Source organism: Platichthys flesus, chromosome 20, assembly GCF_949316205.1.
Source record: "Platichthys flesus chromosome 20, fPlaFle2.1, whole genome shotgun sequence".
In the NCBI taxonomy this organism is placed as follows: Eukaryota; Metazoa; Chordata; class Actinopteri; order Pleuronectiformes; family Pleuronectidae; genus Platichthys; species Platichthys flesus.
This window is the reverse complement of record NC_084964.1, coordinates 15,731,648-15,758,186: the sequence shown is the minus strand read 5'-3', so window position 1 is coordinate 15,758,186 and position 26,539 is coordinate 15,731,648. Positions and strand designations below refer to the sequence as shown.

General features: G+C 45.3%; 1 protein-coding gene across 2 annotated transcripts in view; it reads right to left on the bottom strand.

Annotated features, from left to right (window-relative positions):
- The window catches only part of nrg3b (neuregulin 3b), a 175,626-nt gene that overhangs the window by 80,095 nt on the left and 68,992 nt on the right, over positions 1–26,539 (bottom strand). Inside the window, exon 2 of one of the 2 annotated variants that reach the window (XM_062413693.1) lies at positions 10,330–10,465. In XM_062413693.1, the coding sequence (XP_062269677.1) occupies positions 10,330–10,465 (136 nt within the window). The remainder of the gene's footprint in view (positions 1–10,329; positions 10,466–26,539) is intronic. The other variant, XM_062413694.1, reaches the window with a different exon arrangement.

The following is a 26,539-nucleotide window of genomic DNA, read 5'->3' as shown; positions in this document are numbered from 1 at the left end:
CATGCTTTTGGACTGTGGGAGGAAGCTGCAGAAAACCAATACAAACTCCACACAGAAAGACCATGGTCAAACCAGGATTGGAACCAGGAACCTTCTTGCTATAGCCAACCAGATGTGCTCACATCCTTTTAGAAGTACTCCCCTCTCTAGAGCGTGCATGAAAAATGTTAAACATCTCCAACACGTCCACCTGCTCGCTGGGACTTCTCCAGACGATGACCTTCCCCATTCACATAACCGCTCAATTGGACATTACACAGACTAAATACTTGGGAGCTGGCAGGGAACCGTCCGCTTAATGTCAGGTACAACGGATTTGGTCATTAGGTTCACGTTCACAGCTCCCAGCCGTGAAAGCAGAAAGAAAAAGAAAAATCTTCTAGTGGAGAGGCGGGGGTGGAGGTTGATGGGGGCTGATTACTCACTGCAGCGGACTGTATTAATGAATGGGTCTTGCGAGTGGTCAGTGAGCCTGTGAACACTCTCATGCAAACAGTCCACCACCGCATGCAAATAGTGTCATTACCAGGTCACTCACTGTGACCCCCGCTCGCTCCCCGCTCTGCAGAACCTCCCCACATCAGGATATTCTCAGCACAACCAGTGGAGCAGAAACTTCTGAGCAAACAACCACACGCTGGGCGGGTGACACCTTGAATCCCAAAACACTGGGTTGATGTAATTCATTCAAATTAGAGACTTCAACTAAACCCAATTAGCCTCAAACAAAAGCACTTACAACAGATTGCCCCTCGTTCAATTAACAAAGATTTATTTAGCTGGCTTTACATATGAAAACACTGAGAACATTCCCCGTCGTGTCAGTGGCCTCCTGGCTAACCAGCCGACGCTGGGGAAATCTGTCAAAGTGTCAGAGACCTTTAATCCCCAAGCTCCTCCTGGCAGGGACCCACTGAAACAAATAGTTCAGACCCATCCCAGTCCATCCTCATGCAAACCATCACACTGCTGCACATGTTTATTCTAACCCTGTTGTACGTTCGTCTACTCGGTTTGTGTGGGAAGAAAATTATCCACATTCGAAAAATTATTTGTGATCGACCACTGACAAAGGTTTCGATTATACATATTTATATTAAAACACATTCCTGTTATTAAAGGAGAAAGCTGCATGTGTATAGTGTGGAGGCACAGCAGAAACCATGTGCAGGTTATAATTACGTCTGTAAGTTAATAAAACATTCGGCGCGAGGCGGTCAGTCTCCCGAGTGCCCGCCTGCTCTCTAAATCTCACTTCTCCCAATGCTCATCAACAATGGATGATTATTATCGTTATCGACGGCCATTATCCAAGACGCTGTGGACACACACACACACGCCTGCCATCCTCAGTGGCTCAGTGACGTATGGCCGTCATGCACAGGGGACGTCCCAGAGGCCCAGTGCTGCCTCTTATATCACGGCTGCTCTGGCTGGACTGTTCACCAACGTGACCCTCAGACCACCGGGAGACGTCCCAGTGCGCCCAATGGGGTTGACCGCGGTTACAATTCAGGATTAAAGTGCATGTGGGAAAGAAGCTTTACATTTCAGAGCCAGCTTCCTAGGAGACCTTGGGGGGGATTTAGCTAGATATGGCAGCACCACCACCAGAGTTGTTCAGATATCGATTCTGATACCTGGACTGAAAAAAGAACACAAGAATTAAGTCCAGGGAATGCAAAGTTATTACTTCCCTTTGAAAAGCTTTTTTACTTGCCCTGCTTAATGTTACTGGCCAACAGAACTTCCCAGCGGCGGTAGCTTCAATGCAATTGGGATTTCTGAGAAAGGAAAGTTGCAGCTTTATCTGGGTGAAAGTAATCTACTTAATAGGGTTAATTCTCGCCATTTATTCCCAGTGCTGGTTCGAAACATCTCCAAGGACCACTAAGCCTTACTGAGTATTCATCGTTGTGGCCATTTGCAGTACTGCAACTAAAATATATCACCTTAAGGCGCCAAAACACTGCAGATTTCTTGCCGACAAGTCATTTAAAGTCACCTTGACACAAAAGGTTTATCACAGTTGACATTCCAGGAGCTTGTTTCATGTTATTACACCCAGGTGGCATTGCTTTCCAATGAAATCAAACACAAATCAATTTATTTGTTTACAAGTGAGCTGGATATATTATCGGTAAACCACAGACCAACACCTCTTGAAGGCTCTAATTGACTTCAGGCACGGTGGATTTCTCTCCAGAGCGTCCGTCCCGGGCTCGTTAACTCTCCGCTCGACACAAACAAGGCCTCCTTCGTTAGCAGAGTGCGGACATGTGAGTCTTTCATCTGCCGCGTTCGTGACGGGCCTGCGGAACAGAGCTGAGCGAACCAAGAAGGAGGCGTGAATGGAGAATTTGGTATAATTAATGTGTTAGTATGCATGTAGTATACACTAGGAATGATAAGGTTTGTCTTACACGTAACATGTCTAATGTATTGTGAGAGGAAATGAAAGCTAGGGAACTTTGGGAAATGATGAAGCCAGTTTCACATTCGGGGGCCGACCATTTCTTCTTTTATTCAATCAATGAGTTGACCGGCCAGCTCAGGTCCAACCCCGAGCCGAGATGATGGGATTGTAAAGGTGTGAACAGGTAAGATTTCCCTCCCGTGTTTATAATCGTGTTGCTTTCATATGGCAGCTGGGTAGGGTAGCGGGGGGACACGCCCCATTGGCTCTCAGCCGAGAGAATGTCCGCCCTGTAGCAGGATGGATCAGCAGAGGGGGGACAGCATCGTGGATTAGTGCAGCCTGTCAAGGTCTGACGCTGCAGTGACAATTTAATCGCTGCACTGGCTCCCCGTTGAAAGAGGAGAAGATGAGAGGAAGGGAAAAAACCGACAAGGGGGAAGCTAAGAGGCTGGGGTCTTCATTTATGAGATTCATTTTGTCATATCAGACTCTGTTAATACTGCTGTCAACATCTCCTGGGTCCTTGGGAGGAAAAAACAACAACAACTCACTCTCACGCACACAAACACACACACACACGCAGGGCACTCTGAGCGTATCCCTAAGCTTAACCCTACAGTGAATTGCCACAGGAAACGGCTCTTTTTGTCACTGGGGATGAGGGAACACACGCTTCCCTCATCGGGATAGATGAACATGTCTCCTCAGGCGCTCACACACACACACACACACACATTCCACATTAATGTACGAAATTCTGTTTTCCCACATTAGTCATCCATCAGACTGGTTTTGAAGGAAAGTGCATAAAACAAATCAATATTCATTTAAATAGGAGCCAGCACCTCATGTCAACGTTGGTTGAAGCAATCAAACGGATGAATTATTCACGGGCGCACAATCGTTCCTACAATGAGCCTGTGAGGTCTGATCAATCAGAATCAATACGCACAATATGATGCAACGGACTGGGGCGACTGTGGAACGTTTGAATGTGGCAGGAACACGATGTGAGTCAACAACACCTCGTTATTTTTTTTTTTCTCTTTCTGCTTCTGGCCTCGCACTAATAAGGGAAGACGTTTCCATGGTTATAGTAGACACACAAACTACCTTGAGCTCCACCAGGCTTTTAGACTCACACATCCAAGGACAGTGATGTGAATGAAAGCAACACATTCTAAAACATTCGCGGCAGAAAGATAAAAAGAATCAGGCAGGTCCGACTCTCTCTTTTATGATCAGAGTGATGACGGGCAGCTTCACATCACTTTTGTGTGTTCGGTGTTTATCCAGCGAAGCAAAGCAGGCTCAGTTCCATTAGCTTCGACGCTAACGCATGGATTTGATCTTGAGAAAACAACCGTTGTCAGACTCTCGTTTAAATCCGTATTTATACTTTTTAATAGGTTTCAAGTGTTGCACAGTGGAAGATGTCATGAATCACACACACGGGCCTCAGAACTGGCAACATCAACGCCTTAGAACAAAGGCATTTAAATATCTCACCAGCGGAACCTAATATAGTTTGTTGTGATCATAGATATATATATAAAGGCTAGATGTCTCGTCCGCGTTGCCGGCCAACGGACTCGAACGTCCGCACATGGCGGCCATCTTTTCACAGGTGGCTCACCCACACATAACATTGTGTTGGTAGTGGTACATGTACTTTTAATTAAAATAAAGTTAATTAATTCTTGATGTATATTTGTAAAAGGAAATCTTTTACCTATATAGAACATGATTCTATTTTTTTTAAATAACAAAATTATTCATTAGTATGCAGTGTCATAACTACATCTCTGAAGTTTATAACAAACCAAACCGTTTAAAAATCGGTTGAAAATTGAGCAGGTTATGGTTATTTAAAAAGTACGTACCACTACAATATAAAATGTTATGGGTGAGCGAGCCGCCCTGAGGCAAGATGGCCGCCATGTGCGGACGTTCGACTCTGTTGGCCGAGACATCTAGACTTTATATCTATGGTTGTGATGACATCAACCCCCGCACTCTACCTTTGCTTTACATTCACAATTAGCATTTTTACATCAACATTACAGGCTCACATTATGATTAGAAAGAAAAAAAACAAAAGTACCCAAGTGCAAATGGTATTTTTCTCCTCTCGCTTCTCTTTAACAAAGTGGCAGCATCAGGCCCTTTCCGCTATAGAACCAACTTGCAGCGGCTTTGCATCATCTGTGCAACACAACTGAGCCTCTGCGTCGTGCCATGTTCACACAAGGTCGGCACAAGTTACGAAAACATTATGAGGAAGCGAGGAGTTTAATTAAAGGGAGACCGGCTGATTTATGCAAGAGAAATCCTCCATTTGAGTGAAGAAGAGAAGATATTTTGCAGCATGGGGACGATGCTTCTGCTCAAAGACAAGTCTGCATGAGAGTAGAAACCATCATTGAAGAATCAATTAAGAATCTACTTCTCTGGCTGTTTTCAGTAAAGCATGCAGAGCTTCTTGATGCCGTAATGACCACTCGTCTGTTTCACCAGCACAATGCAGCAAGTGGCGGCCAGGGCTGCGGTGCGCCCTCATTCCAGACTCATGTATTCCACAACAGCCTCCAACCGGGGCTAAATACATGCTTTTGGTTTGCTGAGAACATGTCAGGCGGATTCTGCCGAGACCTCGCATCAAAGTCAAAACCTGCATCACTGAGCAGGTCCAGCATTTATAAGTAGAACCCCGAGTGGAAACGCTTTGTGTTTGTGTTGCGAAAAGGCACAAAGAACATTAACTTGGGCTGGGGGCGCGTCGCAGGTAAGAACCAAGCTGAATATACGCTGTCCGTGCAGAATGATCAATATCAACACAGTTAGTTCCATCAGATATTATCAGAGGCCATATAGTTCCATTTAGTCTCGTGCTCTGGGAGAACTTTAAGTGGCTGTGGCCAGCTGCGCCTCACTGAATCACACACAGGCCCTCCTGTAATACACAGACCTCCCACACGGGGCAAACCAATGCACCACTCTTAGCACTAACAGTTAACCTCCCAGTAGCGCTACTCATAACAAACAAAGAAAACACGTGGATAATACACACATTGGATATTTAGCAGATTAACCATGAGTGTGGCTTCGCTTTGCTGGAAGCCCAGAGGAACAACAACATTGCGTTTGTTGCCATGATTATGCACCGCGGAAATTCAGGTGTTGAGATTTAACAGTTTTATATCTGAACCACCCACCAATAAATCACAGCAGCAGGGGCACGATTAAACGCGCAGGTTATATGAAAAGGAAAAAATAATTGAACTGCACAAAGCAGAAAAAAATCATTTTCTAACTCTTTCTGAATAACGCGCCTCGAGATTATAACTCGAATCCTTCATCTGAGGAAAAATAAACGAACGTTGCAAGCACCTTAATGGCTGGAGTGACACTGTAAGGCGTTAGCTGTGGACTCTGTGGCACCGTCGGGCGCTGGCAGGTCCGTGCTGGCACCGGCACTGTGTCCCAATGGTGTGCCGCAGGTTCTATTTGCCGCCTTGTGTCCTGACAGTGAATTCTTACACTGGGCATCGATTCTCATGGGATCACAGCAACATGTGTTTGTTTCATCTGGGGTGCCCTATATACGCCTGTGGTGATTTGTTACCTCTGGCGTGGGGACATACTTTTCTGTGCGAGAGCTGTGGTACTGGGAAGATGAATAGGAAAATATGATTGAATGATATGATGACCAGAGACTGTAGGAAGGACGATAAGTAAATATATCCCCATCTTGCACAGATGGCATCTTTCGGAGCCAGAGTGTTTGCGACTGTGTTCAGGGGATGGAGTTGCAGCATCGATCTCCCACAGATACACACGCTCGACCAATCCTGAGTCAATCTCACCTGTCAATCACATTTTATCATGTTTATCTAGCATCAAATAACAATATAAAACCAAACTTGCTGGATGAAAGAAGCACTCGGGATAACATCAGAGATATTCACAGATGTGTTTGGCCCATATCTGCTCCACGAACACGGAGGAGGACGATACAGCAGCCAGCCACCAGGGGGCAATCAAGAAGCTTTGGCTTCACTCTAGTGGAGCCGTCATGTTTTCATTACCAATTACAGAAATGTACTTATTGTGTATTCCCGTGATTTTTCTACCACCCTCAGGGGTTTTGGCAGATCACTTAAGGAATGGCTTGGTTCACAAAATACCCTGAATTTAAAGTGATGTAATTCCTGGTTATCTACACAATGAATATGATTCAGCCGTGATGTGTTAAACCCAGAACATCATGGGATCTTTGAGTTATGAGTCTTATACTTAGTGTATAAGAGGGGCAGAGCGCTGATGTGGAAGTAGGTCTTAAACTCACATTAGCATATTTATTTTGGGCTCCTTATTAGCATTGGCGAACATGAGCATCCAGCATGAGGGTGTGTGTGTGTGTGTGTGTGTGTGTGTGAAGGGGGGGGCTTAGTAACGGAAGAGAGCGAGGCAAATGTTTCATAACAAACTGAATTGATTCCCAAGTTTAGAACTGTGATCTCATCCAATGATTCAACACTGTGCAGTCATCTCGACTTGTCTCACGTTGGAAAACATCCAACCATCTATTATGCCGTTTGCCCCGCGGCTCGGAGGAGGACATGACGTCAATGGAGGCAGAGATTCCTTTAAAACTTTCACTTTGCTCTGCTCAAAAGACGGGAGCGGCGGGGATGAGGGGCGGCTGTCATGACGCCACTGATCTGACACCAGATCTCTCCCTGGCACCAGGAACAGGGAGGGTGAACAAACTTTTTTATCCAAGTTCTTACTCGTATCCAGTAATGTGGACGGCCGATCTCTGGGTTAACATCCGTGCACAGTCTCTCTGACAGGAGGATGAGGAGAGGAGGAGATCAGGTACAATGTGTTGCAGGAATAACCGTAATGGCACAGCAGCACCTCCACAGCTATTTGCTTCTTACTCTTCACTGTTTTTGGGGTTTGACAGTCCAAATGGTTGAAGCTCTGAAATATAAAACTGCAGGAAGCCATTTTTGTCAGCAAACACAAGTCGCCTGTACATTACCTGCCCAGCGGGAATCAGCTGCGATCCGAGGTAAACAAAAGGCCGTTGAAGACAGTTGAACATTTCACATTCAAAATGAAAGACAAGTGAACAATGAAGAAAGACTCTCTCATGCCAGGGAATGGAAGGAATCCGTTTGAAAAGGTTTGACAAACTTATTTCAGCTTAGCCTTTATTTTCGAAGGACTCTTATTTGAGTGAAATTACGATGTTTGATTCTGACGTTCTGCCTCTGCTTCTCTCGGGAGAAAGAAACAACCTTTCAATAGAAGAACACGCTCAAACCTTTAATCATTTTTTTCTCGGCAGAGGAGAAATCGCCAGATAGGGCAACTAGGGTAGAGCCTCCAGTCTGTTCTGACTCCTATGGTATGCAGTCATTTGGCCGTCACTAATTATAGTCCAGAGGGTCGCTGCTACGAGTCTTCAGGGTTTCTTCTGTTGCGCAGACGGCACATTGCAAATTGTTGAGCCGGCCACTGTAACTTGACAGGAAACACACACTGAGTCTCTCTCGCTTATCTTTCACTTAATCACAGTCTCGCTATCAAATAAAAGTATATAAAGTGTGTCGTGCAAGTACTGAAGATTAAACGTTTTTTTTTAGCACTAACATGTGGCTCGTTTCTCTATTTGTTCAGCACAAAGTCCAGTGAGCATTAAACATGAAAGTGTTTAAATGTGTCTCCCATGGTGACATGGTGAGTTGCACGGCTGTGTTTGGCAGTAAACAAATGCCAGATTCAGGCAGCCAGGGCATGTGATGTCACAAACCTAGGCAACCAATCCTGTCAACTTGTGGGTGGGGCTCAGTAGCTTGAAACCAATGACTATGTCATTTTAACAGAAGAGCAAAGTTATGGGGGTGTAACAAGCTACTGGAGTGGGACTATAATTAAATACATGACTTAGTGGGTTATTACTATTATTTACTGAAAGAGCAGACTCGTGGTTGATATTTCACATGACTCTGCAGGTTACACACAATCACATGTGCATAGGCTGGCTTAGATATGCAAATCAGTCGTTAAAGACATTCAAATAGCTCATGTTTGTTTCTCTAAAGGTATTTTAGTTTGTCATATTATACGATTGTATTGAAGTCAGGGGTCTATTAACTGGAGCTACCTGCGTTTAAGCTGTTGGTTTGAGTGACTGAAGGTTCCCGGGGGGGAACAAAAGAATAAAAAATACAAAGAAAAGAAAATTGCGGAAGAACAAAAGAGTCAGCAGCTTTTCAAGGATGATCAAAGAAGGATCCTGCGAAATACCTTCTTCTCCACGCCTGTCATTAAAGTGCACCTCATACCAAAGAGGGCACATCAAACTATCTGCATGCAACGTGGAGGAGCGGAGGAGAAAAGCTATTCTGCACGACTGATTCCACTATTACAACTTTTACCCGACCAAATCGAAGATCACATTTGTTCCCCGATGATCATCCTGTATGTGGTTCAGAGAATCAGCTGCACCTCTGATCCATGGGTTAATCATCTGGTAGATTATGGATATCAGGGGGTTTGCTGAACTATTATTAGAATTAGACAAAGTAAATATACATTTTTGCACATGCACCTGAAGCGAAGGAGCAGAAAACATCGCCTCTCCTGAAATACTTGCAGGAGAGGCGAAATGCATCGTGGGAAGTTGTTTGTTAGTTAGTTTAAAGTTTAAAGTAGTTGTTTAGATAATGGTTGACGATCTAAGGGAGAGTTTCATTGATAAAAGCAGCAATTAAGAATAATGAAGAAGAATTAGACCGAGACGATGTTCGCGCTGACCGAGGCTCAGGCGGCAGAGAGATGAAGAGGAGGAGGAGAGAGAAGGAGGAGGAGAGAGAAGGAGGAGAAGCATCTCGGCGAGTTTGCCGGCTTTATTGGTTACAATACAAATTCAAAGTTCAGGGGAAAGGAAATTATTTTGTAATGAAAGCCAAATGTTTTAGCTATGAAAAGTTTGTTGATTTTCATCGCTCTACCTACTTCAGAGAAATTCGAGTTTTTCTAAATGTTGGCAATTCCGTCAGCTCTTCAGAAAACCCTTGTGTTCAACCAATGCTTAGGTCTCTTTCATATTTGTGTTAAGTTATTTGCAGCCTTGTTGTGTTGCTAAGCTAATGCATATTTTAGAATCTGACTGTGTCCCTCAAAGTTAACCAGCCCTAAAATACTGTCTGGTTAACTTTAAACCTGCAGGACTTTCTGAAGACGGCTGCAAAACGCTCCCGCTGCCCACAGAGGAAAACCAATTGGTTACGAGTGAGGTTCCGTGCTTCTCCTCCCGACGTCATTACTGCAGAAATTAACCAGGGAGAAAATCTCTCAAACGGCCAAGACTTACAGCTGTCACAGACGATGAGCTCCAAAAGACTGAAGTCTGAGAGACGCCGACTGTCAGAGGGAAATAATTATGTGGCAGGAAGGAGAGCGGTTAGAGGTTTGTGCAGCGTGCGCTGTCGGGTGGCCACGGGAGGACGGGGGAAAGGAAAGTTCAAATCCCTTCATTTTGTGGAATGCAAAGTGCCATTGCTCATTAAAATGTGAGGGGGTTCATTTCGGGATAACACTTGATGAAGGGAGCACTATGGATGCACTGGATCTCCAGGAGCGACTCACCGGATCTCTGGATCACCGGTGCATTTTAGTTGCACTTGCACAATGATTTGCCCCCCCCCGCGTTTCTTCGCCCAAAGAACAAAACAGAAAGCATGCTTGAATGAAAATGACCCCAAGGTTAGCGATTAGAGGGGAAGGGCGAAGAGAGGAAACGTCGATGCTGAGAAAGTAACAGAACGCCTCACACACTGACACACACACACACACACTGACACACACACACACACAAGAACCATCAAGCTCACCTGCAGTGCCTGTGAACCCCGGCCACGGTTTCAATGATGGAGCATTCTCCCTCATTCAGACAGAAGGCCAGGTCCTTATCTTCCACACAGGGCTTGAAGACCTCCGAACGTGGACTGGGGAGCGTGGGGGCCACTGCTGGAGACAGAGGGGGAGACAGGTTCAGTTAAAGTTGAGCAGATAAACATGTAAACAGAAGGACAAGACAAATTCTTTCAACTTTGCTTCTAAAAATTGTTGCAAATTCACACATGGGCATTTCTCATTCCTTTCATCCCTTTGATGTGCCACTGGTTGTAGTTTCTTCTACACTAACATTCATCTTTTTTCTGCACAGACTCAGAGATGATTCATTCCTTGTTGATTTCTGAAACTCGTGAGCTACAGGAGAGAAGGCCATCGGCGCAACTGCCTTCATTATGGACGGAGTAAAAAATACATAAAGACTTTTAAACCTGATGCAAAAGAGAAATCATGATTTAAAGCAAATCCAGTGTCAACAACGCCATCAACAGTGGTTCCGTTCAGTATAAAACATCTGCATTCTCAGTGTTTATCCAGCTGTTTGTTTCGTGTGAGGTCGTTTAACCTCTCTTCTTCACTGAGTTTCCACATCTGGTCGCTTCGGCAAACACAGAAATAAATAATCGAGGTAAAGGCACGGCGTTACATCACACAGAGGCAGGGCACAGCGAGAGAGCCGGGCCCCGGTGATGCAGCCTCTAATTCTCTTCTTCCAGTCTGACCCTGAGCTGCTCTCGCATCACGAGCGCGGCTGCCGTGCACGAGCACTGCAATGCAGGGTTCTCCACCCTGTGAAATATGCACAGCTGTCAGGCATGAGGCCACAGCGACGCCCAGCCGCTGTGGCTGCTAGCATGTGCAGCCACACAAGTGCACACACACACACACACACACACACACACATACTCTGATTATCACTCAGGAGCGCTTTTCACTCCATGATGTAATCAAGCATTGAAAATTGGATTGACTGGTATTACGCTCAATACCTTGCCAATACAATGGGATTACACATCTGATTCTGCTTTCATCCACTTATAACACGCACGGCGACACACGTGTTCGCACACAACATATTCTTCAGCCCGTCATTCCAGGCCTGTCTCTGTCATCCCTTTGTGTGAGTCGGCCAAATCTTTGTCGCCAAAGCTGCTTTATGTGACGGCCACTGGCCTTTTGTCAGCTGACGCTCTAGCGACCAATCGCGTGCGGGAGAATAAAAACTTGGTAATCCCTCTTTTCTTCTTTTTTGTGTCACCCAGCACCGACTTCCATCTGTGTTTTGTTTATGGCCATTGATCGATAGATCTGGGGCTCTTGACGCTAGGCCCCGGAGATGATGAGAGATCAGAGGGAACACAAACGGAGATATGTGGCGCTCCTGGGGCCCGACCGGAACTTTGGAGGCTATCGCTCACGCCACTTAACTGTAGCAGCTCACACCACATGTGCAGATGCACGTGGGTTCTATGTGCGAGGACTCGCTCAACAGGATAAACATGCACCCTCTGTATCTGTTGCACGTCTTGCTTTGCGAATGCTAATTTGTGAATCACTTCTCATTCATCAGCCCCTAGAGTTTGATGCATATGAAAGTAGGCCCTGAACCTGAGCTGACTCCTTCACTCTCGAGGCTTAAAAACACATCGCATCACATCTTGTAACATAAATTCCCGTGTGCGGTGTTCGAAAGGTTATCTATTTCAAGAAGAAACTTTATTAATAGAAAATGGAACACATTTCTCCCCTGTGTTATGCACGTCTGTGGCAATAATTGTCGTGGCGTTAAAAGTCCCTCGGAGCTTTTATTCAGAGAGCGGCGGTGACCACACGTGAAAATCGACACGTTTGATATACGGAGACGACGTCCGCTATTTTAGGTCAGCGGTTCGGGTTTAGGAGGCAGAGCTGTTCTGACAAATTGATTTTGTACTGTAAGCCTCAGCATTGATATATTTACATTGGACAAACCAAGGTCAGGCGGACACCAAACACCCTTTTAGTACCTGCATCAAGAAATCCTATCTGTGCTCGGGCGAATCAAAAACTTTCCAAACTTGTCATCTTCACCCAAAAGAGGCCGGTGGAGAAAACTCACTCTCTCTCTCTCTCTCTCTCTCTCTCTCTCTCTCTCTCTCTTGCTGTCATTCCATTTGTCACATGTTGGTGACAGGGCACAGGGGTGGAACGTGAACTACACAAGGTCGTCTCCGCAGCAATGACACAGCACTTTGGGGAATCGATGATGATGTATGATGTCCCCCATATATATTTTTTCATGAGGGGCAAAACTCCAAGGGACATGAGGGCAGCACCTTTTGTATATCGCCTCTTTTTTCTCCGACAGCGGATGTGCCAGTTTCGTACCCAGAGAGACAAGAGTGTCTTAAATTAAACATGGCACAGTATAGTTTGTGCAAAGGATTTCTAGCATGGGTTGGTCTCAGAGGCGGATCTGGGATTTTTCTAAATCAGGGGCCATGAAGGGGCCACAATTTACGCAGAGGGGCCGATTAAAGGTCCAACATCCGTACACAACTCCTGATTCAGTAAGGTGCACATTGGAGTCATTGACAGAAATGAAAATTGTACCTTGTGTTCTTCAATTAGTATAGACATTTAAATTCTTAACAAATTGTCACATTTAATTTTAGTATTGTTCGTAAGTGACTTCTTTATTTAAAAAGACAAGTGACAAGACAGAGGCACTTCAGGGGCCAATCAGATTCCAGCCCCTAACCCATCCCTGGATTATCTTCCCTATTTAACCAGTGACCAATACCAGTACCTAAATTATTCACTTCATGCTTTTCTGCACTAATTACCTCCAACAAATCTGCAGACATTTCCTAGATTCACCTCTCTGAGCCCTGTTGGCCACATCAAGGAACAAGTCATCTTCACATACAGTCTGTTTGGCCTCCAGCAGAACATGCCGTCAATTTCTCACGGCTTCTCTTTTCATCACCGTGACAGGCAGCGGAGCGAGGACAATTTTTTCTGAACGAGCATCTGTCAAACGGGATCCTGGTAAAGTCTTACATTCGTTAAATATTCCCTCTACGGGGAAAAAAAACAAAAACACTAGCGATTTAAGAGCACAATTAATCAGTTTCTTGAGTGCGAGAAAGCAGAATGTGGGTATTTCTATTTTTGTATGTTTCCAGTGTTGACATGTGTTGAATATCAAGGGATTGACCCCCGAGGGTATCAACATAAACCCTGTAACACATCCTAGCAGTCAAACCAATTCATTATTGCATGTTTCTATATTAAATTAGTAATGAAATCAGATTTTTTTTTTTTTAAATGAATCTCCATCTTCATTATTGAGGTAATGGCTAATAAATGATGTGTCCCTTGGTTTGGATTATTATTGAGATGTAGTGTCACGACTAATTATGACAAACACAACATGCAAGTTGCCACTAGGCTCATTTTTCAGCACTTCTAATAAAGCCTCTTTTTTTCTTATTATCCCTCAAAATAAAACCGTCCTCATGCAAGCCTCCAGCAAACTCCATGAAACACAGCTACCGTTTGGCTGCTGTGGGAAAAAAAACTAAACACACAGCATTGTGGAAAATGTGCTAATAAATGGCAGCTGCATCGGGAGCGTGATTCATCCTGGACTCTTTGAAATCATTTTCACGTCTCTCACTCTCCCCGTTGCACAAAGGCAATCCAGATTGCCAATTCCCTGGGTAGCTTTCAAGGAATCCACTGGCTGGGGATCACAGATTCACATGATGCTTGAGAGATCAGAGTTATCTGAGAGGAATACTGAGCCGAGCACTTCCCCCGCAGTCGTTACTGTTGGATCGCCCTTTGTGCAAAATCTTTCAGCGTAAAGTAAATGTAGGATTTTTTTCATTCAGTTGGGGGGGGGTTCATTATCTGTTGTTGTAGCGTGAAGGTTACAATAAGTAAACAGCTGGAGCAAAACTCCCATGAGCTGCAGCAGGCGAATCAAAAATAAAGGTGAATGTAAATTCTGCATGCGTGCTCACATTACAAATGTCATTGAAAACAACACATGGGACATATTATGGGTTATTTTATTCAATAAAAAGTGACAGTGCCGGATGCTCTTATCTGTGAATGTGCAGACGTGGAGCTAATCAAAGTGCAGGAGAAAAGACAACAGGTCTGCAGATGCTGCGGAGCACGGATAAGTGTGTTTACCTGAACTTTGATCCCGAAGCAAACTCGGCTCCATGAAGCGAGGATCATGTTTAATGGAAACAGTCGCCTCCACAAAGCAAACCTGCCCTTTGATTATCATTAGTGCAAATCACTGGTGAATGTTCCATTTGTGAAGCTCGGTGACTGCTATCGTCAGGGAGAAGTCGGTTCCGGTTCGCCGTCCTGCTTTCCAGTGTTTAGCTCCGATGCACGATTACCTCCGACTGTTAATTAAAGTGCGACTGGAAGCACTGGTGATGTTCCCCTTTTTATCTGTAACGACTCGAATCCTGTTTTTTAAACATCTCGCATTCACGTGTCACGGAGGGCGGGAGAGAATCCTCTCCGTGCACTTGTCTCTGTAATCTTCACAGACGTTTCTATACGCACGCAGGGAGACGCGTTCAGACCCACTCTAGACACGGCCTCCTCGCTGCAGACAACACGAGAGACAATTCCATTTACAACTCGCATTTTTCCCTCTATGGCTTCCTTCTAATGCGCTCATTAGTGTTCTAGTGCTGAGCCCTATCCCCCAGGAGACAGTGGTCAGGAGAGAACCGCCTGTGTTTACTGCAGTACACATCAAAGAGAGCCTTACTACGCAGAGGGAGAGTCCTGAGAGAGCCCGCTGATTGCTTACCCATCATGCACCGCTGCCTTATGGACAGAACCATATTCGGATAAAAATATATAGTTCAGTGGATATGGACAAAAAAAATGGCCTTTGACAAAACAAAAAAGCAAAAGATATTATTTATATACATGCAGATATTAACTGGACTTTAAAAAGTGCTAAACCTGTGATTTGAATGTGATTGTGTGAACTAAGTGATGCTACATCAGATATTCAAGGACTCATTTCTAAGCATTATCATCATCTCCGAGATTCGACCTCATAAAATGTGAAAACAAAAGCCGCTGAGCTAACAGTTGTGTTTGTGCTGCTCCACTGAGCCTCTGAGCTCCATCACAAAGTTCCTTCTAATGACTAAACAGAATCTTTCTCACTTAAACTCTCACTGCACATTGCATTAGCAGCTGAGGTCAATAAAGTAAGAGACGACGCAAATCAATTTGTCTAATGTTTTGTTATGTCATAGAAAGATGTCAATGCAGATGTTGGTAAACAATCTTGGGATGTAACAAAGTACATGTACTTCATTGTACATTGTTCATGCATCTGTACGGAACCTGAGTAGATTTGTTTGGGTACTTTTCGCTTATACTTCGGTACATATATAAGCAAATACCTTTACTTCCTACTAAGCAAAATACCATTACATTAGGGTGCAGGCTCGTCTCGGCAAGTTACTTTTACTCTTGAACTTAAACCACTTTTACTGAAGTAGAATAGTTAATGTGGTACATTAAACTTTACTTTAGTACATTTTGTACCTTTTATTTGTACCTTCAAGTTAAATGTTTGAGAACTTCCTGTATATGTTCTATAGTGCACAAACAAGCTGTGTCTGGTAGACAGGTGGATGTTTAACATGACTTTGGGGATTTTCTGTAGAACAAATCTGGTTCTTATCACGTTTCTCTACGTAAATAAACTGCTGTCAAAGTCAATTTCACTGTTTGATCTCAGGCACCGCGAGACACTAAGCTAGCATTTTAGGTTGAGGATTAGCACACATGAAAGTAATTTAATCCAACTACGGCAGAACACGTGGCAAAAGATGCTATATGCTGCGTATACGCCTTGTTACATAAGCTCTAAACAGCACACATGAATATTTAAAATACATTGAGCTGGTAAGCGTGAATAAAGGCAGATACGGCTGTGGGTCAATAGGTTTAAGCCTTATGGTTCAGGAGACACACATGTCATAGCCTTGGTCTGTTTGTCAAATATCACACACGCACGCACACACACACACACACACACACACACAGACTGTATGCCTTGCATGTTCATCAAGACGAAAAGCCCCGGGGACCTTCAGTCCCTGACCTGAGACAAACAAATAGTCGTTGACCTGCAGGACATTTGGTTAAAGGTGGCAGTCGCTGCCTCTGTGCCGGGTTAAAGAGCACGCAGCCTTGGTTTACCGTGACATGCCGGTGACGGGACATTTGTCACAGTTACTCCGAGCGTCCTTCACTCCTGTCCCGGTGGCGTAGGCTGCGGAGCCCTCAAGCCGACATGCCCCACGTTAATCGTCCAACTGTTTAGCATTTGTTCAAACAAACACGTCAATAGTGGAACAGTTTTGCCGTCTATGGATAATCAGCTGCAAAGGTTCTTTTGTGTGACCTTCGAGGCAAGTCATTATCCAATAGTATTGGGTTCTTGAGCGGTCCCAAAGCAGCAGGTTAATAAAGTAGACCCCCAGACATCCAACACGCATTAAACCTTAAGGGAACTAATGAAAAGTTTTAATTATCTACATTATCTCCTGACCCGGTGTCAGCTGAGTCTTGATTAGAGTTTGGGTGATTGGCATTCGCACAACTCCCCCCCCCCATAAAGTGACCAGGAAATGTCTCCCCCGCAAAAAAAACCACAAGCACAGTGCAAGTGTTTTTTTTTGTCGCCGATGACACTTCACCGTTCAGCGCTCGCCATCACACGGCTCAGCTTGTTTGTTGTCCTATGTTCACTGCACCTCTGCTGGAGGAGAGCTGTGTCTGCGCTGTCAAACACAACCTGCATCACCGATAGGAGGAACCGTGCAAACAACGGGGAGAGCAGCGGCTGACAGGGGCGGGAGTGTGTAATTTAGTACACTTGACAAAAAGCGCACAGCCATTTCCTGCAGAAGGGGAGGAGAAATATGTTTTTGTTGTTTCCTCAGCAGAGCTCTGAGGAAACTGGAGCCACATTACTTTATTACCCTTTTGTACAAATGTGACGGAGCCTCTAACGGATCACGGAGCGCAGACGTAAAGATGGACGACACCCGGCTACTTCCACACACCATCCAGACAGGAAGCCCCAATGCCCCTGGATACAAATGCTGCCATCTTGCACCGACGCTGTCATACACGATGTGGCCCATGTCCTGAATGTTAACATGGAGGAGGAGGAGGGGTTTATGACCTGCACTTGATATACAGTCTGTGCCGTGGACTCGCAGCTGTTCCTGCTCCTGATGACAAAAGTACCTTTAAGAAGATAATAGGACCACAGAGGGGTGCATGAATACTAAGAGGAGTGTTGTCAGGTTCTTATCAGCGCCCTGATGGGTTTTTTTGATGTCGTCTTCAGGGCTTTGGAAGATAATTTGCCACCTCGGCTGCACATTACTCCGACTGCGGCGCTGATGAAGCCACAATGCCCTCCGACTTCAAATGACTGAGAGGCTGCGAGCGACTCCCTCTCTCTCCACCTGCACATCCTCCTGTGGAGGTTTTTTTCTTTTCAGGCGATCAAGGTCAACACGTAACCCGTCGGAGGTGACGGACTCCCCTGTTTAAGACCAGCATCACTAATGAGCTCTATAAGAATGCGCCAACGCAGAGCTGTGTTATTAGATGCAATTTCTCCCGCGCTAATTTGTCTTGGCAACCCATTTGCAGTAATATGGAACCAGACGGATAATTTATCCTGATTCATTGATTGTAATTTGGGGGATAATTATCATAATATACCACCAGGAGGGAGAAAACCACGTTTCTGCTCATGGCCTCGGGAATCAAACAAACGGCAGCTACCAGCTTGGTTTGTCTTCTTTGCTGTATTTCTTTTATTTGGTGCCAGATCTGTGCGTTAATAGTGAGTCCACATGCAGCCATACGTGCACGCACATTAGCGTCGCATTAGCTAAAGCGCTGTGAAGTACAGCAGACCCCAGCGCAGCCGTAAACATGCGTCCGTTTGCTCCGGGGGGGAAACTCGTGAAAGCTGTTCAGACCGGGATGAGTGCCTCTACCTCATATTCAACAGTGGCCGATGTACTTTAACGCCATTATCTCCATTACTTACAGAGCGAATAACGGAGAATAACCAGCAACTGGAGAAATAAATTTGAATCTTTCAAATGCATATTTAATGAGTGGGGGGCTGCTTTAGTGCTTTGTTGATTTTTTGCCACAGCGATGGCCTTAGATTTGAATTTGGAGTGCAGGAGAGGACGCGCACAGGGAAATGAGACACAAATTAATTAACACTTCCTGTTATTGTTATTTTTTGCTGAAAAATACTGTAAGTACCTTTGTAAGTTGTTTTGCTTGAGGAAAGGCTGAACACGTAGGGCCAACACACACATGTACAAGGAGGCATGGAAGCAGTGACGAGCATCCATGGACTCATAGACTTAGGAATTAAATGCAGTGTATAGAGGGTTTTTTAGATATTTTATAAGGACACACAATATCCACAATATCCAGCAGCCCAAAACATCCAATCTCCTCCTGATGAAAAGCATTTCTTACAAATTCCTAATCAACTATCTCCTTTTAAATAACAGCAGCATAATTAGTTTTTGTTATTTGCAAACACTCATCTGCAGATATGATTTACGATTTGCAGATATGATCTCAATCTGTCCTCCTCGTGTGTATTTCCGTGCACAACATGCCTCCGTTTCATATTTGTTTCACTTCTATGAAAGCTCTTTTGTTCATCGTCGCAATTTATTAACAAACCATTCATCAAACGTGACATATTTGGCTTTGTGTGCTTCTGACTGTTACCACAGTGCCGATACCACACTTGGACTCGTCTTGGCAGTGCCCGTCTCCATCTGCCTTTTTCTTTCTCTCTTCTCCTTTTCTGCATTTAAGACTATATTTAAAAGGATGGCCTGAAACTTTAATCCTGGGGGTCTAGAGGATTATTCTTTGCCAGGGGAGTCTGGACGAGGGACTGAGAGTTGCAGCTGACTGAGTACCTAATTGTGTCCTCATTTCCTTACTGTAATATCATAGCCCACGTTACAGGTTGCTAGAGGCTGAACAATGCAGGGTTTTTTCTGAGCTGATGAGGAGAGGTGTGCATCACAGCTCATCAGTATCAGAATCATTGAGTTGTCAGTGATATGATTGTTGTGTTGAAACTGCCTCTTTGTGAAAACCCAGCGTTTTTTTTATTTAATTTTCTCTCCATGAGCATTCGCCCGGCGTCCTCTTTACGCCTGCCAAAGAGATATTTGAATTGGAAATGACTCAAACTGCTGCTTTATGCAGCGCTCATCTCGAGATGCGGCCTGTGCACGAGCACACGGATCAAATAATCGTGAAAAGGGAGAAAGAGAAAGCAGGACAGGAAAAGTAGGAACGAGTGATTTGTCTCCACCACATTGTGAAAACCAATTAAAGACCGAGAAGTCGCTTTGGTCACTGGTTACCTCTGTGTTTTTCCCCTCATCTCTCTGGGTCTATCTTTTATATTAGTCTAAAAGAATGCAGACGATTATTCACAACCCAGAGAACAACAGCAGAGGAGCTGCAACATGTGAGCCCTCGACAAATGAGACCAAACAAAACGGCATCGGATGCATTTCGGAATTTTCAAGGTTCTTGGTCTCTCCTCTCATTTGCCTCGACGCCACATTTAGCTTTTCTCCCTGCCGCCCTCCATCTTCCTCCGTGCATCAACATGCACCGGCAGCCGAGCCGCGGCGTTAAGAGGAGAGGAGCAGGGCGGATTCGGCTGCGTGGCCCAGAGAGGAGCTTCCTGTCAGCGCGGTCGATTCAAATTCCTGGGACCAAGAATGCAGGGTGTGATGTACGACGAGCAGGTGGTGTGGGTTTAATATGCATGAGCGGACGGCTCCGGCATCTGCAGATTGGCAGTCACTGAGCTCGCCTGTCCGCTCTCCTGGCAGCTCTCTTGGCATATGGAGCCACTGAGGGCATACATGGGCAAGGCAGGGGGGGGGGGGGGCTGTTCTCAGCACCCACCAATAGCAGTTCCCCCTTTTTTTGTGACTCCCGGGACCAGAGAGACAGAAACCGGCTCCTTGTGGCGGCTCCGGGCCGAGATGAGGGAGGAGGGGAGCGGGTTTATTTTTTTTGTGCCGTATATTTTATTGATTTCATACAAACAGAAGGGAACATGAAAAGGGAGAGGGATTAACGGAGCTGGTGTAAAAAATTGACTGGGGTGGGGTCTGGGACTTGTGCTTACTGGAGGGAAGATGTGATTAGCCCTGGCACTGTCTCATCTGGTGATTCTGTTGATATGAAAAAAAGCAAGAGCAGTCCGATGGGGGGGGGGGGGTCTGTGTGTGTGTACTAGACACACACACAGACGGTGCCTTGAAAATGTGCATCTGTGCTCAGGCCTGTTTGCTGCCTCTGCCAGGGAGGTTATGTTTTCAACACCTATCTGTTTGTCTGTTTGTCTGTTTGTTTGTTTGCAAGATAACACGAAAAAAAAGATTGCCACGAAACCCGGTGGAAGGATGCGAGAAATAAACTATTCAATGTCGGCAGGGGGGGGGGGGTCCCGATCCAAGGGGCAGATCCAGGATTTAGTTCTTTCCCCACTTTCTTAAACATTTAGCTGACTGATAATATTTCAGTTTTCCATATTTGAACCGTTTTTCCACAGGGAATAACTCTCGGATCATGATTACAACAATCAGGCATATACAGGAGACTGATTTCCATGAGTGGGTGCAAGTGGGTGCAGCTTGATTGTAGGATTGAGGAACTGAATGCACTTTATCTACCAAGTGTCACTCTTTGTATGTTGTTGAGCCTGCAGCTGGAGGAGAGGCACAGCAGGGGGTTGTGTGTCTGTCACTCCACCATTGCACTGTAATTTTGATGTCCTGTTCGTGTCGTCTCCCGCCCGCCTCGAGGTCAGCAGGTCACCTGACACGTTGGTCGTGCCACACTCCTACAGCCCCCCCCCCCCCCCCCCCCCCCCCTACAGCCTCCGAGACAAACCTCCTTTCATTCAAACTGCTGCCTTTGTGCTGCAGGTTTCTTTTTCCATACTCACTCTTCCACCAGCAGCTACTTTCTAATGGTGCAGATAAGGTAAATAAGTTACATTGCAATTACAGCAATAATACCGGGGCCGATCAATACCTACTTGCTTCTCTCATTAGCGCTGGAGCCAGGATCGGCTGGAGCGAGATCGAAGGGGCTCACTGGCACTTTTCTAAGGGATCACTGCAAAAGCTGTGCACCCGGAGAATTCAACGTATTTTAAAGGATTAAGACATTTATATTACAAGTTATATTTTCTATATTTGTTACAGAGTAAGAGAAATGGTTGAGAGTTTTTTGCCTTTCTCCAGGTTAGACATTTTACTGAAGAGCTGTGACGTATTATATCTTTAAGTTCAAGTGAAGGGAGGCGTCAACAAAACAATGCAAATGTTAATAAAGCAACTTAAATCCACATTAACACCTGCCCTCCGAGCGCCAGTAAAGTGGAACAATCTATAGAAGGTGCACTCTGATTGGCTGAAGGTTAATAATAGAGTCTACACCTGCATTCAGTCATTTAGAGACAAATCCGTAAACACAATGAATGGACTAATTGGATTACATTAATGATAACTAGCTCGGGAGAACTCACCAGGGGACGACAGTTAATCCCAATTATAAATCCCACTCACTGTGCATCTCGTGGACGGGCTCGATACAGCCAGCCGTATCTTTGGGGTTTGCTTCCTGTCTCCACCCGTCCACAATGGCACAGCAAACGCCCCCTGGCTTTATCACCCCAAAGCGCGACTAAAAATAAACTGGGATAGAAACACGCAGCCACACACACCCGCGTTGGGAGTGGCGGCAACAGGATTACACACGCCTTTCAGACTGCTCACTCACCGCATCTCTGATCCAATATAATGGTGACGTGCAGAAACAAGGAAGAGGTTACCGATCGGCCTTTTAAACGGATTTAGCGAAAAAAGTTAAGTGGAAAGGGGGGGGTGGTGTTTGTGAGGAGTATTAAGTTAATGTTGCAGGTTTTATAAGCACAGATGCACCTGCAGGCTTTTACCACAAAGCAGCCAAACATAAACTGTGGTGCATGTCCAATTGTGCACGAATGCCAGAGTGGCACCGGGACCAGCCGCGTTGGCCCCCGACGCTCAATCAGGGAAATTCTCCTCTCCCGCCTTTAGGGAGTGTCCGCTGTCTAATTCGAGCCAAATCATGGTTCTGTTTAACACCTCGCCACCTGTTGTGTTTGTGTGCACGAGTTTGTGAGAAAAGCCCGAAGCCGTCTGTGTGCGTTTGTGTTCTGAGCTGAGCCGGGGGAGAGTGTACAGGAGTGACCTCGTTCTCCGAGAGGAAGCACGACTGCAGGAGAACCAGACACACACACACACACACACACACACACACACACTAACAACAGCACTAAACAAGTATGTTTTTCATACACTCTTTTTTTTAAGTTTTCCATATTTAAACCAAACACACACATCGAGCAGAGTTAAAAAAAGTCAGTTTTAATTGCAAGCTTCAGAACGGCCAGCTTGATTTTAATGCAAGTCGCTCCCTGCACGATTGTGTGACGTGATTAATGGCGATGATTTCTCGTGTCACGCCAGAGCCGTTAAAATCCCCTGAAAACATATTGCCCCCCCCCCCCCCCAAAACAATTATATTCTTCTCCATCCTCCTCTCTGGCCTCCATCAAAGGACGTACGAAAAACATTAAACGTGACGGACACAATGTTGTGCGTTGAATGATGGCCGTGCGTTCAGAAAGTGGTTCTCTCCGGTGCCTGGCATTCCCTCACAGACGTATTAATCAAAGAAGATTTCGCTCAGAGCCATTTGGGGATGAATACAATACAGTCCCCTCGCTGCTCCACACAACAACACCGCCGCTTCTTGATATGTCACACTCAGTGAACGCCGCGGGCAAATATATATTTTACCGACTGGATGTTTGTTTCCGAATTACTGCAAAGGACCTCTTGGGGAAACAAAAGGTAGAGAGTTCCAGGCTGCATGGAAGAAGAGCAAAAATGCATTGTTAAAGTATTTCCCTGCTTAATCTCTATATTTGTTTGTTTCCATTGAATTTGGCACGTTAGGGACAGAAGATACTGCTCATTGCACTGAGATAAGAACTTAAAACGCTGGAGCTGAAGCTCAAGATCAAGTTCTGTTGAATGGTAAACAAACAGCCTCATTGAGGGAGCGGCTCCGGCTGTTTGCAGCAACAGTTGCTCCAGACGTCTAAACTACGGTCACACAAAAGAGAGAAGAGCCTCTTTAGCAAAGTGAGAAAAACCAGTACAGCGACATGACATGACGTAATTCGATTTTCATAATGGGATTCAAGCATTTATACTGGCACAAGTAAAGATATGAGGATTTTGATAAAAGCATTTTGACATTAGAGTCAATCGGCTTCAGTAATGTGAGCACAATGATGCTAATTCCAGCCCTAACCCTCATCCTAATAGTAATGTCATATAAGTGATGTAACAGCCGCACCAACCATTACACTGCAATGGCCATGTCTGTGCATACTCTACTATAATAAGATGTACTTATGATGAATCACACTGCAGAAGAATAGAAGAAAGAAAAATACAATGAACAATTTGTAATTCTTAATATTGCAGTTTCAAATAGTCCAAATCACAATCTCTGAGCCCGCCGGCAAAAGTATGGCAACCAATAAGCATCTGGGGGGGGGGGGGGGGCAGATCATATTTTGGGGCTTCTGCACAATCACACAGAATCTGGTAAACGGATTATTAATGATTGAATTAGTGAGACCTAAAGCACATTATCTCTTCATGCAATCATTAGTGATGGCAGGTAAAAGCTCAGGCTGGAAAAAGCCACCTCACCATTGTCACTATTGACAAATAGGGAAGGCGTAGGAAGCCAGAAAATGACAAATTGCGCGGCGTACCTTAATCCGGTTACGGCACAACGGCGGCTCACATTAACGCCCTCGCTGCAATTTCAAGTGGCAGCTCACTGATCTTCCCTTTGTGCCTCCAGACCCAAAAGCAACAATTGTCACGGGGAGAAAACCCTCCTCATAAATAAGCTGTCGAGTGTGATGCTGATTTCGGTTAATGGTTCATGTGGCCTTATTGACTTGACTGGGTGACTGCTCTCCAGCCTGCAGTCCTCACTCTTGACAGATGTGTCCCGGTGAAAATTGGGGACTTCTGCCAGGACCTCAGCTTGTCATGTTTACTATTTTCATTCCAGTGGAGGGGAAAAGGTCACGTGCCACAACCGTGCGCCGCGTTCAGCTCACAGCCACGAGCCTCGCAGGCCTGGGATCAGCGAGCTGCAATCACCTTGGAAGATGACACAGATGTTTTATTTAACGGATCACTAGCGCTGATCTAATGACAGTGACAGATGTGGGGTTGGAAAACATAACCTAAAAAAAAAACAAGACGACCGAGGCGTCATCCAAACAAACACAGTAGTTGGGGCGATGCATCTCATTTGAAGACGGATCCATGAAACAACACAAATCAGCCGCACGCCGTCTCAGCGAAAACAAGAGTGGGTGGAAGTCGATTCCTCGTCCTCGTCCTGCAGCGGTCCAAATCCTGATCGGTTCATACTCAGTGCCATCAGAGGACCTGACGTCTGTGGCGTGTGGAGCAGAGTGAACATTTAGGGAGTGGACAGCGGATTAGTGTCCTGCTCTGAGGGGACAAATGTCTGCTGATGGACACGCTGCTGGAATCATCCATCCTGTGGGACTGACACTGGGACCACTGGCAGATGAGGTAAAGATTGGTTCAGGGTGCTTTTGTCTCTTAGCTGCTTCAACTTGAAGTGACTGTTGTTATTAGTATTACTTATGATCACATAACTGGTGCAGATCAGGTCATGAAGGTTCAAATGATGGATATGGAAATAAAAGGTGTAGCCCTCGATAGACTTTGTACAATTCTTAAGCCTCTATAGCACGTGCTCCATTTACAAATATATGTGCATCCTCTTGATGCCACCCAATGCTCCCGTCTAAGTAAGACAGAGGACCTGGTCGAGGATTTGACACATGTCACCGCCAAGCATGAGGAAGAGGCGACGCCACACATAAATAACCGACTGGTCAGGCTGACTGGGCTGATAACATGGAAGCGCTGGAAGGCAGTGGGCAGAGACGGATGTTCTGTCCGGGAGGCTCCGGCCTGTGGGCGTGTACTCGACACTTAGGGTCCGTCAATCACTGGAAAGCCCGCTGCCCGCTCTCTGCACCCATGTACGAGGCATGTTGCGTGATATTCAATGCCACGGGAAGGTGCAATAACCTGGCTTTACTGAAGAATCAAAATAAAGGTTGGGCATAAGTCTGAATATGTTTTTGTTTGTTGCAACACAAAAGAATATAAGGTTCTCATTTGTGGAGACAGCTGCCGAGACTCGGCCAATTAACACGGTGTGGAGGCCCGGATGCTTTCACTGCCCTTATGAACTATTCAAGATATTTTCTTCGTTAGAGTTCTCCCAATTTATCCGTTGGCACAAAACTCAAAAGTCTCCTTTCGCAAAAGAATTTTGATTGGACACGTATTTTTCTTCTCTTTTTGATCTTGGTAAAAAATACAGCATTTGCAGAGTTCAAACCGTGTTTGCAAGCTGTTAGGGAAAGGACCATCATTTAGATTCCTCAAGCACATTCAACTACCTCACCGATCTCCGATTATTTTAATATTACGAGTTCGGCAGGTGAGACAATGACATTTATTAAATAGTTCCTGATTTGCTTAAAAATGTGTTTCTAACCTCCTGTGTTTAGCAAATCTCTCCCTAATTAATATCATCTTCCGTGCACACAAGAAGAAGAACACTTTTTTTCTTGATTTTCAGATTTGTATTGTTTATTCCTTATTCCGAACCAAGCAGGCTAAATAAAGAAGTGCAAAGGCGCCGCATGATGAGCCCTGCAGCCGACGCTGCAACTGGCATATCATATCTGATTCATACGGTGGCTGACCAATCGGTGCGAGCGGAAAAAAAGTGCCACCATGCATAAATGTCATTACATCAGCCTCGCTACATTACTGGAGATGTTAACACAGAACTCTGCCTGACAGGGTTTCTGCACACGCTGTCGTGGAAATGTCAGTGGGGCCGGCGCAGGAA